Source organism: Cuculus canorus, chromosome 1, assembly GCF_017976375.1.
Source record: "Cuculus canorus isolate bCucCan1 chromosome 1, bCucCan1.pri, whole genome shotgun sequence".
In the NCBI taxonomy this organism is placed as follows: Eukaryota; Metazoa; Chordata; class Aves; order Cuculiformes; family Cuculidae; genus Cuculus; species Cuculus canorus.
Window position 1 is genome coordinate 45481671 of NC_071401.1, and position 17839 is coordinate 45499509.

Genomic DNA, 17839 nt, shown 5'->3' on the forward strand with positions numbered 1-17839 from the left:
TAGCGCAGTCATACTGATAATAAAACACTTTCTCACACTCTTATGCATTAGGAATAGCATAGGACAATTTACTGATAATAACAAAGTGAAAAGTTAGAGATTGAACAGTACACATAACAATGTGATAGGAACCATCCATGGGTCACCCACATTTCTCTGGGCCTCTTGATCAGGCCCTGTCACTTCATTCAGTCCTCTGACCCACGGAAGATTCACATTCTCAATTCATTCAGGATCTAAGCATGATATAAAAATCATCTAATTGATCTAAACACAAATCATTCATGGATCATCTATATCATTTCAGGCCTGTCAATCAGGCCTGTCACTTCAACCTCTCCTGGTGCAATTTGAGGCCATTTCCTCTTGTACCATCACTTGTTACTTGGGATAAGACAATAACACCCACATCGCTACAACTTCCTTTCAGGAAGCTGCGGAGAGTGATGGGGTCTCCCCTCAGCCTTCTTTTCTCCAGACTAAATAGCCTCAGTTTCCTCAGATGCTCCGCTTAATGCTTGTGCTCCAGACCCTTCCCCAGCTCCATTCCGCTTCTCTGGACACGCTCCAGCCCCTCAATGCACTGAGGATCCCAAAATTGAAGAGCCTGCCCTGTGAAGATGCAGGTAGTACTCTTGTAGTGCTTCCATTTCCCGTACTGTCCAGCCTGCATCAGATGAATGGAGTTAACCAAATTCTGCATGATTTTCCTCTTGATTCAGTATGGTACCAAGATGTATTCATAGATGGGGGAAGACAGTATCTTTTTTTTTCCCTTGCTGTGTTCTGAGAATCAGATATCACTGGGAAAGAACTGCTAGAGATATTATGTGAGGCTTTCAGTCACTGGTTCATGACATTCTATAGGGTTAGCTTGCAATGCTGGTATTTCAGCATTTCAGTTCAGTACTATCTCTGGTCTTTTACACGTGGCTCTCCTTTGCAGAGGGAAAGTGATCACTTATATTGATCAGATTGTCTTGTGTCTGTGCGTTGTCCTGCCTTCATTTTTTGAGGTGTTTGCTTTCCCTTATGAACACTTTTAAGACTTCTTTCTTCTTAGTTCCTCCCCCACAACTCCTACTCATATTGTCTCTCACATCTGTAGGAAAAATAAAGTATGTGTTTGAAAAAATATAATACCCTCCTATTTCTACACCAAATGTGTGCATATAGAACAGGACAGAGTGTAAGGACTCAGTGCTTATTTATAACAAATATTTATGCCTTATGTTTGCTACAGTTATAATTGGTCTTCAGATTGACTTCCCTTACTTTAGTATGGAGAAACTTTCAGCTTTCTAATGTAAAATAGCTTTTTGCTCATGCTAAAAGCAATAAAACTACTTAAGGCAAAGAGTGCATTCTGTTACCTAGTTACAAAACTAAGGAAAAAGGCAAATACTGTTTGGGGTTTCTCCACAGATTTTGGGGATTTTTGTAAACTGCAGCTGGCTTGGGAAGTATTTAAATTCTCTCTATCTGTCAAGGAGTCTTTTCTCCATGGAGCATCAGTTTGTCACTTTTGTGGCACTGACAATATCCTTAGGATGCTCACTTCCCTGTGGTGGTGTGGATGATGTAGGACTCTGTCCTCTTACATAGAAGACTTTATCACCTTCTACAGCCTCTAGCTGCACTTGTCTGTAAAGACTCCCTTTATGTTTTTAATAATAATCCTAATTACCCTATAGAAAAAATAGACTATGCAAACTTGCTTCACAGTAAAGTATAGAGTTTTGTATGTTATATGCTGGCAATGTTAGTATATAATCCATGCAGGGACTTAAACGGGTGGATCAATTCAGACGACTGGACTGGTTTAAAAATGTAGAACTTGTTTGAAAATCAAGGGAGAATGTGTTGCCAACTTTATTCCAGATTATAAATTCCAAATAGCAGATGATGTTTGTGATAGATCTCTAACAAGAAAATCTCTGGAGAGGAAGGGAGCTGAGAGCACAGGCATTGTCATATGTTAATAGGATAATACCAGCTAGAAGGGCAGGTAGATTAATCTCCTACAAAGTTGGTGAAGGGTTTAGAGGGGAAGCCATATGAGAAGTGGCTACAGTCACTTGGTTTGTTCAGCCCAAAGAAGAGGACATGGAGGGGGACCTCATTGCAGTTTACTGCTTCCTCACAAAGGGAGGAGGAGGAGTATTTGTTGATCTCTTCTCTCTGGTGGCCAAAGAGAGGACTCGAAAGAATGGCAGGAAGATGTGCCAGGGGAGGTTTAGGTTCTTCACCCAAAGGGTGGTGGAGCACTGGAACAGGCTCCCCAGTGAAAGAGTCATGGCACCAAGCCTGCAACATTCAAGAAGCATTTTGACAACATCCTCAGACACATAGTGTGAACGGTGGGGTTGTCCTATGCACAAACAGGAGTTGGACTTGGTAATCCTTGTGTTTCCTTTCCAAATAAAGACATTCTATAATTCTATGACAATTTACCTTGCCCTGACATAGACCTTGTTCTGAGATCAGATGAGCATTTTGCCATAAAAGTGTATATTCTTTCTCATGGATTATACAGAATTTGGCAAGTTTGTTTTTTTATTGAAATAGATCCCATCCAAAATGGCCAAATATTCATGAATAGTTTTGGCTGATAATATGTCAAAAGCAAGTATAAATCAGAAAAATCCGGATTTTATTCTGACCAGAACAGAAGAATCACCTTAAAATGGGAGAATAAAATGCATTGTGTCCTTGAGTGACCATATAGTGTAGTGGTGAAGACTATAATTTTGTGCTGGAAGGGAATAAGGAAATTGAGAAGAATAAGTAACATGAACTTCAAAACCAATCTACTGTGCATTCACAGCTGATATGGAAAAACCCACAGGGAACAAGTCTTAAAACAACAATTAAGTCAGAAGTGGTAGCTGTTATTTTAAGAAAAAAATATCAAGAGCACAGTGGATAAAGCAATACCAGCAAGCATAGTAAGAAATAAACCTCAGTTCTTGAGAGACTTTTGATGATATGAAACCCAAGTAATCAACACTGAAAAAATGGAAGCTAAGTCAAGTTACTGTTGTTCTAAAAACCTAAGTCCTAACGAAATTATAAATCATAGCTAAAATTCAGGGACAGTGTTAGAAGGACAAGATGTAAAACAGACTGTAATTAACAAGGACTGTGAAAGAATCATAGAATCATAGAATCATAGAATCATAGCATGTCCTGGTTTGGAAGAGACCCACAAGGATGATCAAGTCCAACTCCTCTTCCTGCATAGGACAATCCCTAAATTCATACCGTGTGTCTGAGGGCATTGTCCAAATGCTTCTTGAATACTATTAGGCTTGGCAGCATAACTACTTCCCTGGGAAGCCTGTACCAGTGCTCCACCACTCTGAGTGAAGAACCTTTTCCTAATATCCAATCTAAACCTCCTCTGCCACATCTTCCTGTCATTCCCTCTAGTCCTATCATTGGTCACCAGAGAGAAGGCATAAGGAAGCAAGAAAATATTTCATAAGAACAGACAAGAAAGGAATAAATTAGTTTCCTAATCAGCTGGAAGAAAGACTACATAAAAGTGAGATTGAGAGTTTGAATGTTTAGTGCATTATTTGCTTCTGTTTTCTTTAAAAAAGGAACACAGGTCAACCAGTGAGGGCAGTTACGAAGAAAGAGATCTTTAAACTGGACAAAGGTAAAAAGCAAGTTAGAACTTAGACAAATAAGGTTCTTAGTATCCAGATGAAATTCACTCTCAACTACTTAAGGAACTCTTCAAAACAGACAATTCAGAATTTTCTTCAAGAACTCAAAAGAATATAGGGCAGCTTGCCCAACTTTCAATGAAAATTTTGCAAGAAACAATCTATTTAATATACTGAGAACACAACAGAAAGAAGAGTAACAGCCTCTATGAATTTTTCAATAATAGTGTCAAATGTGATTTAATTCCTGAAAAGGCAACAGACACAGGGCTGGATGAGAAACAATAGATGACATTTTATGACAAACTAGCTGCCCCTGTAAGCTGCCTACCAACATCCTCATATAGTGGCAGGTCACAAGACCAGCAAAAAAACAGATTAAAACAAAGAATAGCAAAGACACTGTCATGTTAAGTTCTAGCGGGAAGATCTGGGGCAAACAGTGGGTTAATACAAGCTCAGACATTGATAACAACATTGGGAAGTTACAGAATTAATGGTGAGTTAGAAACAGCAGTAGGTCTTTGAGAATCCTCAACTTACTCAAATCTATATGAGATCTTCACATTGCTCCACTTTCCATATAAACTTCGTTTCACCTTTTACAATGCATGCAGACATATGTTCAGTACTTGCTGATGAACCAAAAACATTTCACATGACAAAACATAAACACTCACATAACTTCCCTGTATAACAAAAGGATACTTTGAGAGGTACTGAATGCAACCTGACACCCATTGAACAGAAGCAGTGCACAAATGCAAATTTATGCTTTTTTAAAATCCTGTCTTTTATTTACTTAAAGAAACAGCTTATTTATAAAGAAAAGTCTTTTTCCCCCATCAAGCCTTGGAGTTTGGAACCTATGTTACGAAAGCTCTAGCACCCTTCTTGCCCATAAAAGTTCAATTTAATAAAGTATCAACCTTGTCAATGTAAACATTGCCATCTGGAGATACTCTTGAAGAAGAGAGCTGGTAGCAAAGTGGATTTCATTGTTGTTGATAAATATACATGTTCTGATGGCTGTAAGTTAAACTTAGACATATTCAGCCTCGAAACACGATGCACTTGTTTTGTTGTCAGGGTAACTGGGTTATATTGCCATACAAACTCATAGACTTGTCACTTTGGGACTTCAAAACAAAATAGATGACTTTCTAAAATACAAGCTTAATGGAGCATCTAGGGAAAAATTTAGCACCTGCATATGCTGGAATACTATGTACATTGGTCACTATAGACCTCCCTTTTTTCTTTTATTAATGTAGGAATCTATCTTCCAGGTGGATTTCTCACTTTCTCTCCTTCTGCCCCCATCTTTCTGCAATCTATAACATATATTGCAATTGCCTTCATGTAGTAACTGTTTCCTAAATTAACTCTGACTTTTCCAAGCACATGATTGGAACCTAATAAATTATACTAATGATTCTCATGAGTAAGGTACATCAATTTTTACCAAGCAATGTTAGCTACCAAACCTGTCAGTTATGTGTCAAGCGAAGCTAGTCAATTTTCCTAGACTTGAGGCTGTGTATTTTTGCTTTGATGAAATCATCAATTACCTCTAAAACATTCATTTTACAATTGTCTCAGTGAGTAGAAATGATCTGATGCCAGATAGCTTACTCTTCAGCTTCTAATAGTTTAAGAAGGCGTTCACATTCAGTTGAAACATTCTGACTTAGTAAATTTTGTTTTAAGACTGTCAGACAGAATCATGTCACATCTGATACACTGCAGATTTGGAGTGAGTTTCACAACACTCAGTGTAACCTTACCATCAGCTAGCAACAAACGAAAATTAAAAACATATATTTGAAAGCCAAACTGGCATCAGTGGACAAAACAGCTGCATTCCTGAGCTTCATTTGTTCAGAGATCTGCCCCAGGTTGGACTTTTGCCTTGTAATTAAACAGCCTGGACTGCAGGAATCATTAGACCGCAGGAACCCAGTAAGTTTTGAGTTCCTGAGAGATTAAAAAAATTATCATATAACATGAGCTACAAAATAATAGAAATCAACAATCCATTAAACAGAATTTTTGAGAGATAGCTGCAATAATTTGTTGGAGGACTATTTGGAGATTTAAAAAAACGAAACAAGATAAATATGCCCTTTTTCAGAACAAGCAAGCCATCAGGACAATAACAAAAGCAAAACCACTTACAGAATGCAAAAAGCTATTTCCATTGTTTTTAGAAAACATGCTTTATTTGAGAATATGGAACATCATCTGTTCGAAGCATCTATGTCACGTAGTCCTAATCTATAGAGCCACAAATAAGCTATGAATGTTGTGATTCAGGCAGTTTATATATAAAAACATGAGCACTGAACAATTCACTCCTCTAGAACTGAAGATTCCGGTTAGACAAACTATCATTCAACCATTGATACATTGCCTCATGGTCACTGGATCAAAGCTAGTATAGAGTTGCCATGACACAAGCCAATGGCTATCTCGCCTCTCACAGGGCACATTCCCATATTCTGTGGTCATGGAAATATGGAAAAAACTACCAAGTAGACATCAAGGCAGGGATTTCAGTTTTCAAATTTACCACTAACTCAGTTCTTGGGGTCAGACAAATCATCAACGCCCTTCTGTCTCTAAGCAGCCTCTAAAATTGCTATACCTTTTTATTTCAGTTCCTAAGTACCTGTTACTTATTGGCTTCAGATGGAATAAAGTTCTTATCATCTTTGAGTCATGAAGCACTTATTAAAATGGAAATTTTTACTTCATTTCGCAAGCAGGAGAGTTGCAATAATTATTTCTGCTTATACAGTCCTTCAAAATTCACATGTGAAATGAGAACCCTGCAGCATTATGAGCAAAACTGATCAATGGCAGTTTAGCTACACCCACAGACTGGAATGGAAAAGACCATTTAGATCTGTGTGGAAATCAAGGTTTGCTATAAATGCTAATAAATTTAATAGGGAATAAATGCTACTAATAGGAGAATGCCTAAATTACCCTGGAAGAGAGCAAGAAACAGGAAAATCCAAATGCTGAAAATAGACTTAGAGAGAAAGAGGATTGTTTCAGAAAGGTATGAAAGTGAACAGAACTAACAGTCGTGTAAAGTGAAAGGTGTAGGAGGGAGAAGGGAGAGTTTGGTGTTTTATCAGTTTGAAGCAGGAAGACAGCACGAACTGCAAGGGAGAGGGAATATGTGAAGGCTTGAAAAGTTGACACAGTACTGAGATACATTACTTTAGCGTGGGAAGAAATGTAAAGGTGTTTGAATGACCACTCATGAGGAGGGAAGGTAAAAAAACAGGTAGTACATTTCAATTTAAGAGGTAATGATGAACTCTCTATTTTAACATAAAAGAATATTCTCACTAAGTATTATATTTGATGGATGAGTGTTTTGTATATAAAATTAATGAAAAATTATATTTGTATTTATTTATAAATTTGTTTATAAATATCGCTCTGTGCTATTAACTAGAACAGTAGTCATATATGACAATTTTCACTGGTAATACCAGATATCTTACCTTGAAAAGACTGCATGTGTGCCTCTGTGTACTTTAACAATGAGACAAAATATCATTGATTACCTCATAGGTGCTGGATCACATCCAGGCCAGGTTGGTAATAGAACTAGCTGGTAGCTATTTAGTGACCTGAATGAAATAAGTTTCATGTCCATTCAGGCTCCAGTGAGCCTATGTGTCCTTTCCAAAAGCTATCATGTATTTTAAACCCAGTTTAAAATGTTTCTGAGGAAATCTGATGGAGGTCATATGAAATGGCTCTTAAGCCATCACTGCAGTGAACTCTTCAGTGAAATTATTTCAGTCTCAGTTCGCCAGTCTGGCATCATTCACAGAAGCTACAGTCACATGAGAAAAAAATCTTTTATTAGAAGAAATTCTGTACAGTTGGGATTAAAAAATAAGTATTTGACAGTGGTTATAGGCTTAAGAGCAACAGGTACCATTTTGAATGATTCATATGGTCTGGTGAGTCATCAAGCTTGTCGGTTCCTGCTGTAAAAGGCAGTAAGTGCAAGGCGCTTCTTCAATAACACAATATTAATTTTCTTCCTACTTCAAAGCTGTAGTAATTTGATACCTCTTTCAGCTGGTTTAGCCTCCTTCTTAAACTACCTAGCAGAAAAAAACACACTAAATGATAAGCTTGTAACCCCACAGTGGTTCTTGTTTTCCAGAAAAAAAAAGAATTTGCCTCTAGAACACCCAGCTTATCAGAGCATAAAGGCCAGCTTACTAGAGGCAAATGTTATAACTCTAAGGTAGCAAGACAAGGAAAACTGAAAAGGTCATTGGAATCACTGGTCCATAAAAAGAGAGAAGTTCTATGCTAGGCATAGAGAACAACAGATGTGACCCAATATTATGTTTTCAGTAGAGTTCAGGCTGAGGTAGCCACTGTGCTTATACGTGCTGAATGAAGGAGATTTAACTGATCAGAAGAAAGCACGAAAGACACAGAAAAGATTAGAAGAATTGAGAAAAGCGAGAGAAAAACAATAAAGTGACACTGAAAATTTCAAAGGAGCCAAGCTGCAGAGCAAAGACATTTTCCCCTGTGCATGTCTTCTTTCTATTTCTAAACTGTCTCTTCACTAGTAAGGCAAAAACTCTCCCAGGCAGACGTATTCCTCCAGAAGTGCCAGGGTTCCCAGAGCTGACCACGGCACTGACCATGCTCTGCTCCCTGCTCCACCCTGCTATGAGGCTCCGCAGGGCTTCAGCCTCAAGCTGGATATGCAGGCTTTGCTTTGTGAAACATGGCCTAAGCTGAAAAATATTGCTGGTCAAGGGCTGTGCTTTGGCAATACGCAGGAGTTTCTTAGATTCTTGCACTTTTCTCTGCTTTGCATCAGTTGTCAGAGTTGTGTGGGCCATTGTATAGAACAATTTCTGCCACCTCCTCATGACGAAAGTCTTCCCTGGATATGTTCAAGGCAGGTCATGCCTAATGTGTGTTTTTCCAATGTCCTCTGTCTTGCTGGAATACCATACTTCCATCACATAAGGGTTGATGCTTCATATTCCACTTCTAATGACTAAGCAGTACTGCTGGGGGATGTGGCTCAGCTTTCCTCTATTGTTAATGTGCTTGAGATTGCCTAAGTGGATGTGTGAAGTTAAGGCATATAAATAAGGTTTTTTGTACCGTCTCTTGATGAAAACAGTGGCAAAACTTTATTCAGACTTCTGTTTGCTTAGAGAAGTTCTTATTTTATGAGTTCAACAAATAAAAGAACTCACAACTTGAAAAATCTGCTCTATTTTTGTTCCATGGTAAAATGGTGCTATTCCTTCACCATTTAATTTACTGCATTGTGCTGTGTCAGTGACAGTTCAAAGAAGAAATTAAAATAAATTCTTTGTTTCCTCTGCAGAGAAGGGATATGTTTTTTACTTTCCTTTCCAATTCAACAAGACATTCCAAGTGTTAATTTAATCACTGTACAAACACAAAATAAGGTGGCTTAAATAAATAAATGGCTAAATAAAATAGACTATTCTGCTAACCTCTATTTGAACGACCTACATATGAGTCATGCTCAAGCATTCTAACAGAAGACAATCAGACTGTAGTAAATGGCACTGTTCAGAATTGAACCAATTTGTGATAACACGGGCTATTCAAATATTGTAAAGGGAATATAACTCTTCCAATTTTAGAAGAGCTTGATGTATCCAAAATATAAATCTCATCTTTCATTCAGATTATTATTCAGTATTTAATGACTTGAATCACACTTCACTTCTAGTCAATGAGTGATCTATTGTTGCATCTCTTTCTCCATCTCAGTTTAGTTTTGTCTGTAGTTTTAAACTATAATCTTCCATTGCGACTCTTCTCTTTATTTGTAAGCTTTCTAACTGCTTTTCTCCACAGCATGTAGAAGAGACAGACTTCTATAGAAGCTGGAGGCTCTTCTTATTTCCATTATGTCAAATTCATTTTGGAGTTAGTCATCAGAAATTGCGCAGTCAAGTTCATTCTGGGCCAGGGCATCAGGATTGTGCAGTCAAGCACAGAAGAGCAGTGATACTTTGCTTATTGTGTAATACTTCTTAAAGGAAGCCAACCCATTTAATAAGAAGCAAAAACTACTTTTGATATATATTAAGATTTCCTGCACACTCTTGCAACTTTTTCTGGTATTTTTGTTTCTTTTACTGATTATTCTTAACTTAAACAACATTAACTTAATTGAAAGCAGTAATTGAAATCAGATGTAACAATTTGCAAGGTAATCATGTCAGGGAATAGAATCGCCAAGCACAATTGTTATAATTAAGACATTGTTTTTGAGGAAGAGGCAATACAGTGTCTTATTTGTTTCACCCCTTCAGAAACTCTTCCTCATTTTGGCCTGAGGGCAAGAATTTGATTAAAATGTGTAAGTTAAAAGTGTCTTTTATTAAGATTAATTGTTGTTACATGAACATGCTTTTTCAGCTAGAAAATTTGGAACTTGATTATGTTTGCTTTTAAATATTGGAAAATAATATCCAGAAATCAAGTTAGCTTCTACTCATCTTGTTCTTTAGAAAGTCAGGCAATCTTGTAAGTCCTTTCTAAATTTAACACCTATTACTCTTCAGTAAGACTCTGTCAGGTACTAGTGAGTAAAATAGCACGCAGACAGGCCTTTACCTACCTATTTGGCAATGATTGTTTGATTTTATTTTGCAGCTGTGCATCATACCAAATATTAAAAGAGACAAATGCACAGATAAAACCGAAGCTCTCTGTTTATGGAAAGGTGTCTTAGATTCAAAATTGTCTTCACAGGCAATGGATCCAGGCTGAGATTTCCTTTATGGCATAGTATAGGCACTGTGGTGCCTAAACATGAGGGTTCTGTTCAGGCCTACAGAGAACCAAAGCAAAGCTTTAAAAAAGGCACTATGTTAACAAAGAAAACCCACTGAAACTTCCCACAAATGTTAGGCGTGGGTTCCCTACTTTGATCCGCTCTGTTCCACTTCCACTGCTTATGCAACAAAAAAAAAAAATCACTAAGTCAGAGGAACCCCATGAAGATGTCTATCAGTCTCAAACAGGCAGAGGTGGCAAAGCTGTACCTGATAGTGTATTGCTGCCATATGTAATATACAGAGATATTCCTAGGCAGTAGGAGGAAGGGTTGCATGAAAAGATGTTAAATGGAGTTTCTGGCCCAGAAGTTCTCCAGGCAGCAGGTTTTTCTTAGAGGTCTGCTATGTATCTCCAGATTTCCTGATGCTACAGACTGGGCTTACAGAGTTTGGCTGAAGGAGCAGTTTCCTTGCCTGCAGTATTCTACAGTGACCTTCAGCACCACAGAAAATTTATCTTGTAAACCTTATATATTAAATTAAAATGATTGATGAAGAGATTATAAAAAATGTAAACTCAGTGGACCAGGAACCCCAAAAAAAACATGAGTCAGAGAATATGCATTGATAAGCATACATAAATTATGGTGTGTGGCAGTAGTGCACATCCTCATGGCCAGTTACAGGTATCATTCCCTTGGCCTTTTCGATTTTGTACTTTCACTTCTTTTATGTGGGCCACCTGACCTTTACATCCATCAGATATTTTAAATAAAACCACCTTTTATTTATTTTAAATAAAATCACCTCTGACATTTCTGTCTAATGTTAAACTACCCAGATCTGTTGTTATTTGCATTCCTTTTTTAGGTGAACGGTATTGACCTTCGAGGTGCTACCCACGAGCAAGCTGCAGCTGCACTAAAAGGAGCAGGGCAGACGGTAACAATCATAGCACAATACCAGCCAGAGGGTAAGTAAAATCATAAACTTAAAGACATATGGTAAAAGATAAGTGCCTTAAAGCCACCCATTTAACAGGATAAGGCTGCTGTAGATAGCGCTTTTCCCAGCTATCATCAGAAGTCATCTGGAATTCACATAGCAATTCTATCCCAAGGAACTGGCTGTATTTATACCACAGGCTTTGCTTTTAGAGTATTTTATGCAACTATAAGAACTAACTTTAAATGTGCATGTAATAAGAGAGTAATCAACACTGAGTTATCATTTTATTTTCATTATTGCTTATTCTACATTCTTTTCTATTCTTCTTCTGGAGACAATGCAAAAGATAATTTAAGAAGGGACAGAAATGCCAGAAAGATCTGAAGTTTCTTCAGACACTCAGATCAGAATTAAGCAAAGATAAGCACTCCTGCCAAATGCATAGAGCCTCCTGTTATTATTTTGAATGACAGTGTCCTTGTACCTCTACGGCAATTAACCCCAGATAACAAGTACTTACTAGAGAGAATGACAACTTTCTATATAAAAGTATCAACAGGAAATTCAGCAAAATAGGAGACATTTAGGGTGGAATGTGTCTCATCTAGCGTTTGGAGTCCAATATTTAGCTTTCTAGATTTTAATCCAGGTTCACTGGGAAGAAGTAAGCATTAATTGATCCTGTGAGTCAAGAGTTAAGTGGCAGAACTCCTTGTTGTCCATAAGCTACGACTCAAACAGCTATCTGAGGCTTTCAGGGAATTCATGAGAAGAATATTACTTCCTGACAGGAACAAAAGATGGTTTTCCACCTTTCCAGGTGAATTCAGCAATGACAGGTGTCTGTAAAGACTTGCTGGCACCCTTTTATCAGTTTTCCATAAACAGTTCTAGCTCAATTCACAAGTCCTGCTATGACCTGTCAAAACAAGTTGTTGATTCTGCCTGGTTGAGCCCAGCCTAGTACACATGTAGGTCTCAGGTGAAACAATATAGCTCTAATAGTTTTTTTCAGAGACACTGTGGAGATGAGTTAGCACTGCCGGAGTTTATCCAGCGTCATACCTTCTTTTGTTTCTCTGGATCCTGATGATAGCACACAAAGAGAAAAACAGCTGGTGTTTTAGTCAAACCTACGATTGTTATTTCAGACCTGATATCATGCATCCTTTTATTGGTTTATCTGCACTTGAGTCACCAAGCAGAATAAATTAAGGCATATTAAGAAATGTGCAGATGAGAGCAAATGAAGTTGTGAGTGTCTACCTTTAGCTAAATAAATGGAACATATTAATATAAAAATCCATAAGTAATGATCAGTGTTATTTCAAAGAAAAAGTATTGAAATGCAATTCCATTACAGACAGCTATCTGCACTGGATTCTGAATAAAGTGATGTTCCCATTAGTTCCAGCAGTCTTGTCTGCTGTCTGGTGATTTTATACTGCAATTATCACCATGGTGTCTGAGTACTTGTAGCAATCACTGACATTTCAAACTCGTTCTATGCCATTGTTAATACACAGAAAAATACATCACTTGACAGATTTTTCCTATTATATTTGAACTTCTAGTTGACATACTTTTCCCCTGTGTTTTACCAGCGGTGTAACATATCTAATTCAGTTTTTGTGAGCACGCAATTCAAATGATGCTAATACAATTCAACAAGTATTATATTGTATATTTAGTCTACTTTTCTGATAACGCTGCAGCATTCACCAAAAACCCTGTTGAGGGCAGACTATTCCCTACTGCATGACTTGCTGTTAGTGAAGCACAGATAGTTTCCATTTCACTCAAGTTGTCCAAACACGTTGAAGAGAGTGGAGCTGGTGAAAAACAGGTCCCAAAATTTAGCCTTTTTAAAGGAAATGACTGATTTTTTTAAGGTAGCGAGAGCATTCAGTAGTTTTTCAGCACATGTTGGCTTATGGATAAAGTATTTAATTTTAATCTGAGATGCTTGCTAACATAAACTGTATAAATATAGATATGAAATGAATTAATTAATATAGATGAATATAGATGAATATATATCAATATGAATTTCTTTCTTCAAAATTTCCCTAACAGCAAAGAAAGAAGAAAGAGGTTTAAAACAGTGTTTAAATAACCTTCCCAGAGAATTACTTAAGGATTTACAGATCATGCAGAAAGACACTCACTGTATCAACACAAATATTTATTTTATTCTAATGACCCCACAAAACACTTTTTGTGATTTCTGTGTAATTTATACCTGATGTACCTCTTATTTACCATATCTTATCTTGCATATATTGGAACAGCATCATAAAATATCATTTTAAAACTGTACAATAGTGTTTTCTCCAGGGACTCTTTGCTTCAAAGTGCTTCCAAAGATGGTAAAGGACATAAGCAAAGTAGGCTTGTAGCTTGATTTTTCCACTTTCATACCAGAAGGTCTGCATTACAACTACAATTTCACTTTTGGGGAGAGATCCAGGAATAGCCACTGCAAATGTTAACAATACCTTTTTTCATCTTTTCCAGCTTATTAAGCCTTTAGACATTGCAAAAATTCAGTGAAACCTCTAGCTATTGACATTTCATGTATTAAGGGGTGATGGTATGAATACTTGTCAATACTATAAGCCAGATGATGATTAGCAATTAAAATTGTTAGTAGAAAAAATTATGTTCCAATAATTTAATTTTTATGCAGTAGAGAAAAATTATGACACATTTATCTTGGCAATAATACCGTGTCTCCAAAAATAAATAATATGCTTTGCTGTGGAAAGAAAATGAGATGACTACTATAGAAGCAGCTTTCAAAGTTTAGATTTCCCTTTCCTTCTTTCAAATAATCAAAAGTTTATCTGGGCCTCATATGAACCCTCACATTTATATGTATCGACTTGGCAGCAAATCTCAAGAGAATAGTAACTCCTGCAAAAATAATCCAGTGCTTGCCATCAACTTGAATAACTTTTCCTCTTTATATTATGGCATTCTGTTTTCTCATCCTGTCTGTAACAAACAAATGCGGAGATGAGATCACATAAAATAGAACAGCATCACAAAATTTTTTTGAATGCTGTCAGACTTGTGATTGGTGATGGTGCTTATCTGAACCACGCTGCCTGTCCCTCAGGTTAAAGTGATCTTGGAAACAGAAGAAAACTCTATTAAAGAGCACAGATCAGATGAACGAAGGCAGAATGGAAGATACAAGCTCTGATTTCATGAGAAGGAGCTGAACAGAAACACAAGGGATAGTATGAAGTCTAGAGAATAATTCCTTAGCTCTTCTGCTCCTCAGTCTCTGTTTCCTTCCACGTACACTCACCACCTTTATTTCCCTAATCTCTTTGACAAAGAGATGAGAAAAAAAAGGTAGGAAATCCAAGCAGAAATGCAAATTCTGTGAATATAAATGTGGAAAGATTATTAGGAGAATACAAAAACAAATCACAGAGATTAAAACATCAGAGCTGAACAGTGAAAGTATACATTAAAAGCCGTAGGAACAGTGGCCACAACACCAGGCTTTTTGAGTCAGTCCTGACTTTTATCTTAAAGACTGAAAACCTGTGAACTGTATCTGATATATACATGTATTGTATAAATAGAGGCCAAGAAATGTTGGACATCTTCATATCTTTATAGCAGACTTCCAGTATATAAAGGGGACCTACAAGAAAGCTGTGGAGGGGCTCTTTATCAGGGAGTGCAGGGATAGGACAAGTTATAAAGTTTTTAAGTTTAAAGCGGGCAGATTTAGATGAGATATTAGGAAGAATTTTTCCTGTGAAGAGGGTGAGGCATTGGAACAGGCTGCCAAGAGAAGGAAGTCATGGAAGACCCATCCAAGGAGGTGTTGAAGATCAGGTTGGATGAGGCCTTGAGCAACTTGATCTAGTGGTAGGTGTCTTTGCCCATGGCAGGGATGTTGGAACTGGAAGATCTTTAAGGTCCTTTCCAACTCACATCATTCTATGATATGATTCCAGTTCTATGATCTTCATCTCAAATAATCATTGTGGATTAGGTTCATATGGAGGTTTATGCAGATCATACCTCAGGCATGAGAAATAGAATTTCTAGTATTGACATGCAGCTCACATCTTCCGCACATAGCTGAAATTAAGTTAAAGAGAATTTAAAGACCAAAAGCTACTTAAAACAAAATTAGAAGAGGAACCTTTAGGAACCTTTAGGAAGAGGAACCTTATTTAGCTTTGTTTTTAACAATTTTTTTTAACGTTCTTGGAAGCATTTTAACTCTCTTCCAAGCTTAGCAGCTCTCAGATCTCTTTTGAAACATTCTAAAAATATGGAGCTAGTGTATAGGACCTTCTCTCCAGTGAAATAAAAACATGAGCCTGGAAAATAGTCTTAGGGTGGTAAAGTGTGTATCTATTAAAAAACTAATTAGAAATTAAGCTGAAATAAGGGAATTTTAGATTAGATATTCAGAAGAAATTTATTCCAGTGAGGTTGGTGAGGCACTGGAACAGATTGTGCAGAGAAGTCATGGGTGCATCATCCCTGGAGGTATTCAAGGCCAGGCTAGATGAGGCCTTGAGCAACCTGATCCTGTGGAAGGTGTCTGTGCCCATGGCAGAGGGGCTGGAACTGTATGATCTTTAAGGTCCCATCCATTCTATGATTCTATTATTCTGAGTTAAAATCAGAATGTCACACAGGGAAACAGTTTTAACACTTTAACACTTATATTTTGATTTAAATGGCAACAATTGTGAATAATAGCCCAGTATGGAAGAATTTGATCAAAAAAACCATTTTTTTTTTGGTGAAACTGAAATACACTTTCAAAGGAAAGAAAACATTGGTTGAAATAGTGACACTTCATCCTGAAAGACACAGTTTGGAGGGTCGGGAGGAAGATAGACAGAATTCCAGACTCCTAATGAAACTTCTGGAAATCTTTATTACACATTTTATTCTCAAATGCTGGTGCTCCTCCTTCCTGTGGTAGTGTGAAAGGATAGAACTCATTCCTAAGATTTGTGTAAAATATTCATTGCCAGTGGTCTCTGGGCTGCCTTGTGCTGCATTGCAGTGCCTCTGCAGCTATTCCGTTACAACAGCCCCTGGAAAAGTGTTAAACCACACCAAATTTTCATGTGCTTTAAATCTTTCAAGCAAGGCAATTAACTTGCTTTCTTAACAGCTTGCATATAGGGAAAACATTCACTGATTACAGTTTGATTAGATGAACTGACAATGAAAAGGTCAAAAAGTTGTTACAGTGAGAGAATTTCTGCTTTATCACCTTTTGAATTAGCTCTTAGCTGCTTTGTCTGCGACTCTTTGCTGCTGAGCAGCAAGTAGCTGGGTTTAGTTAGAGAAAGAGTGTCAGATGGAGAGAAACTGTGATGGGCAGTTTCTTCTTCACAAAAATTAGCTAAGGAAATTATTGGAGAGCTGCACCTGCAGTTATGACATCTCACGGCAGCTAAGGCAATAAATTCACTTTTCAGTTCTGTTGTTGCTGAATCCGGTAGGCTCACATACTGCCTTGTAACAGGCCCAATTTCCATGACCTGCACCAGTCTTTATTAAAGCATACTCCTTGTCTTCTATGGCATGAAATCTATTCTTTCTAAAATATAAGCATAAAAATTCAGGGATCACATTTACAGGTCTCTCCCTGAGCAGTCATGGATATTTTTTAGCCCTTTCCCCAATTTAATTCTCTGCTCTTGCCTCAAAACACAAACACTTGTCTCCTATTTTGGTACCACAGGCAGATGTATTTCTCATTCAGTTTAACCTTTCCGTATTCTGCAGCAATAAGGTAGATACAAAATACTTGGGAAGAATAAATAATTGTATTTATTCATCTTTGTTGATTTTACTTCTAAACTTTGAAATGTGAATGCTCACCTTAAAGGCCCCCTTCCTCAGCTGTTGAAAATCAATGTAGTTTGCTTACTGGGATAAAGTTGCATTGCAGTAGTTGGTTTTCATCTGGAAGCCACTGCATCCAGTTGCCACATAATGCAAAAGATTAAGGTTGTATTTCTTGCATATTCATTAAAGAACATAACACAATTTTGATGTGGTCAAGCTAGATCTGATCAAGGTCCCATTTGCTGAGGTTCCCGTTTCCAACAGTGGCCTACAGCTTAGGGAGAGAAGGACGAATGAGACAAGCCCATAGTGATCCCTGTCCTACTCACCAGAGGGGCTGAAAAATCTATTTGCCTGAAGTTGGCAAATAACAGTAAATACTAACAAAAGCAAATAACTGTTCAGAGAAGTTTCATAGATTGTCCTGCTGAAGTTCAGCCGTATAAATTAAGATGTTTAACACTATTATGTGCCTTCAATATTCAACTTCATGCGAGATATGAAATCATATCAGGTTACATCAGAAGTTAATATACATGG

General features: G+C 37.4%; 1 protein-coding gene across 33 annotated transcripts in view; it reads left to right on the forward strand.

Annotated features, from left to right (window-relative positions):
* The window catches only part of DLG2 (discs large MAGUK scaffold protein 2), a 1074248-nt gene that overhangs the window by 841827 nt on the left and 214582 nt on the right, over positions 1–17839 (forward strand). For all 33 annotated transcript variants that reach the window (XM_054071916.1, XM_054072001.1, XM_054072006.1 and 30 more), the window contains one exon: positions 11375–11477. In XM_054071916.1, the coding sequence (XP_053927891.1) occupies positions 11375–11477 (103 nt within the window). The remainder of the gene's footprint in view (positions 1–11374; positions 11478–17839) is intronic.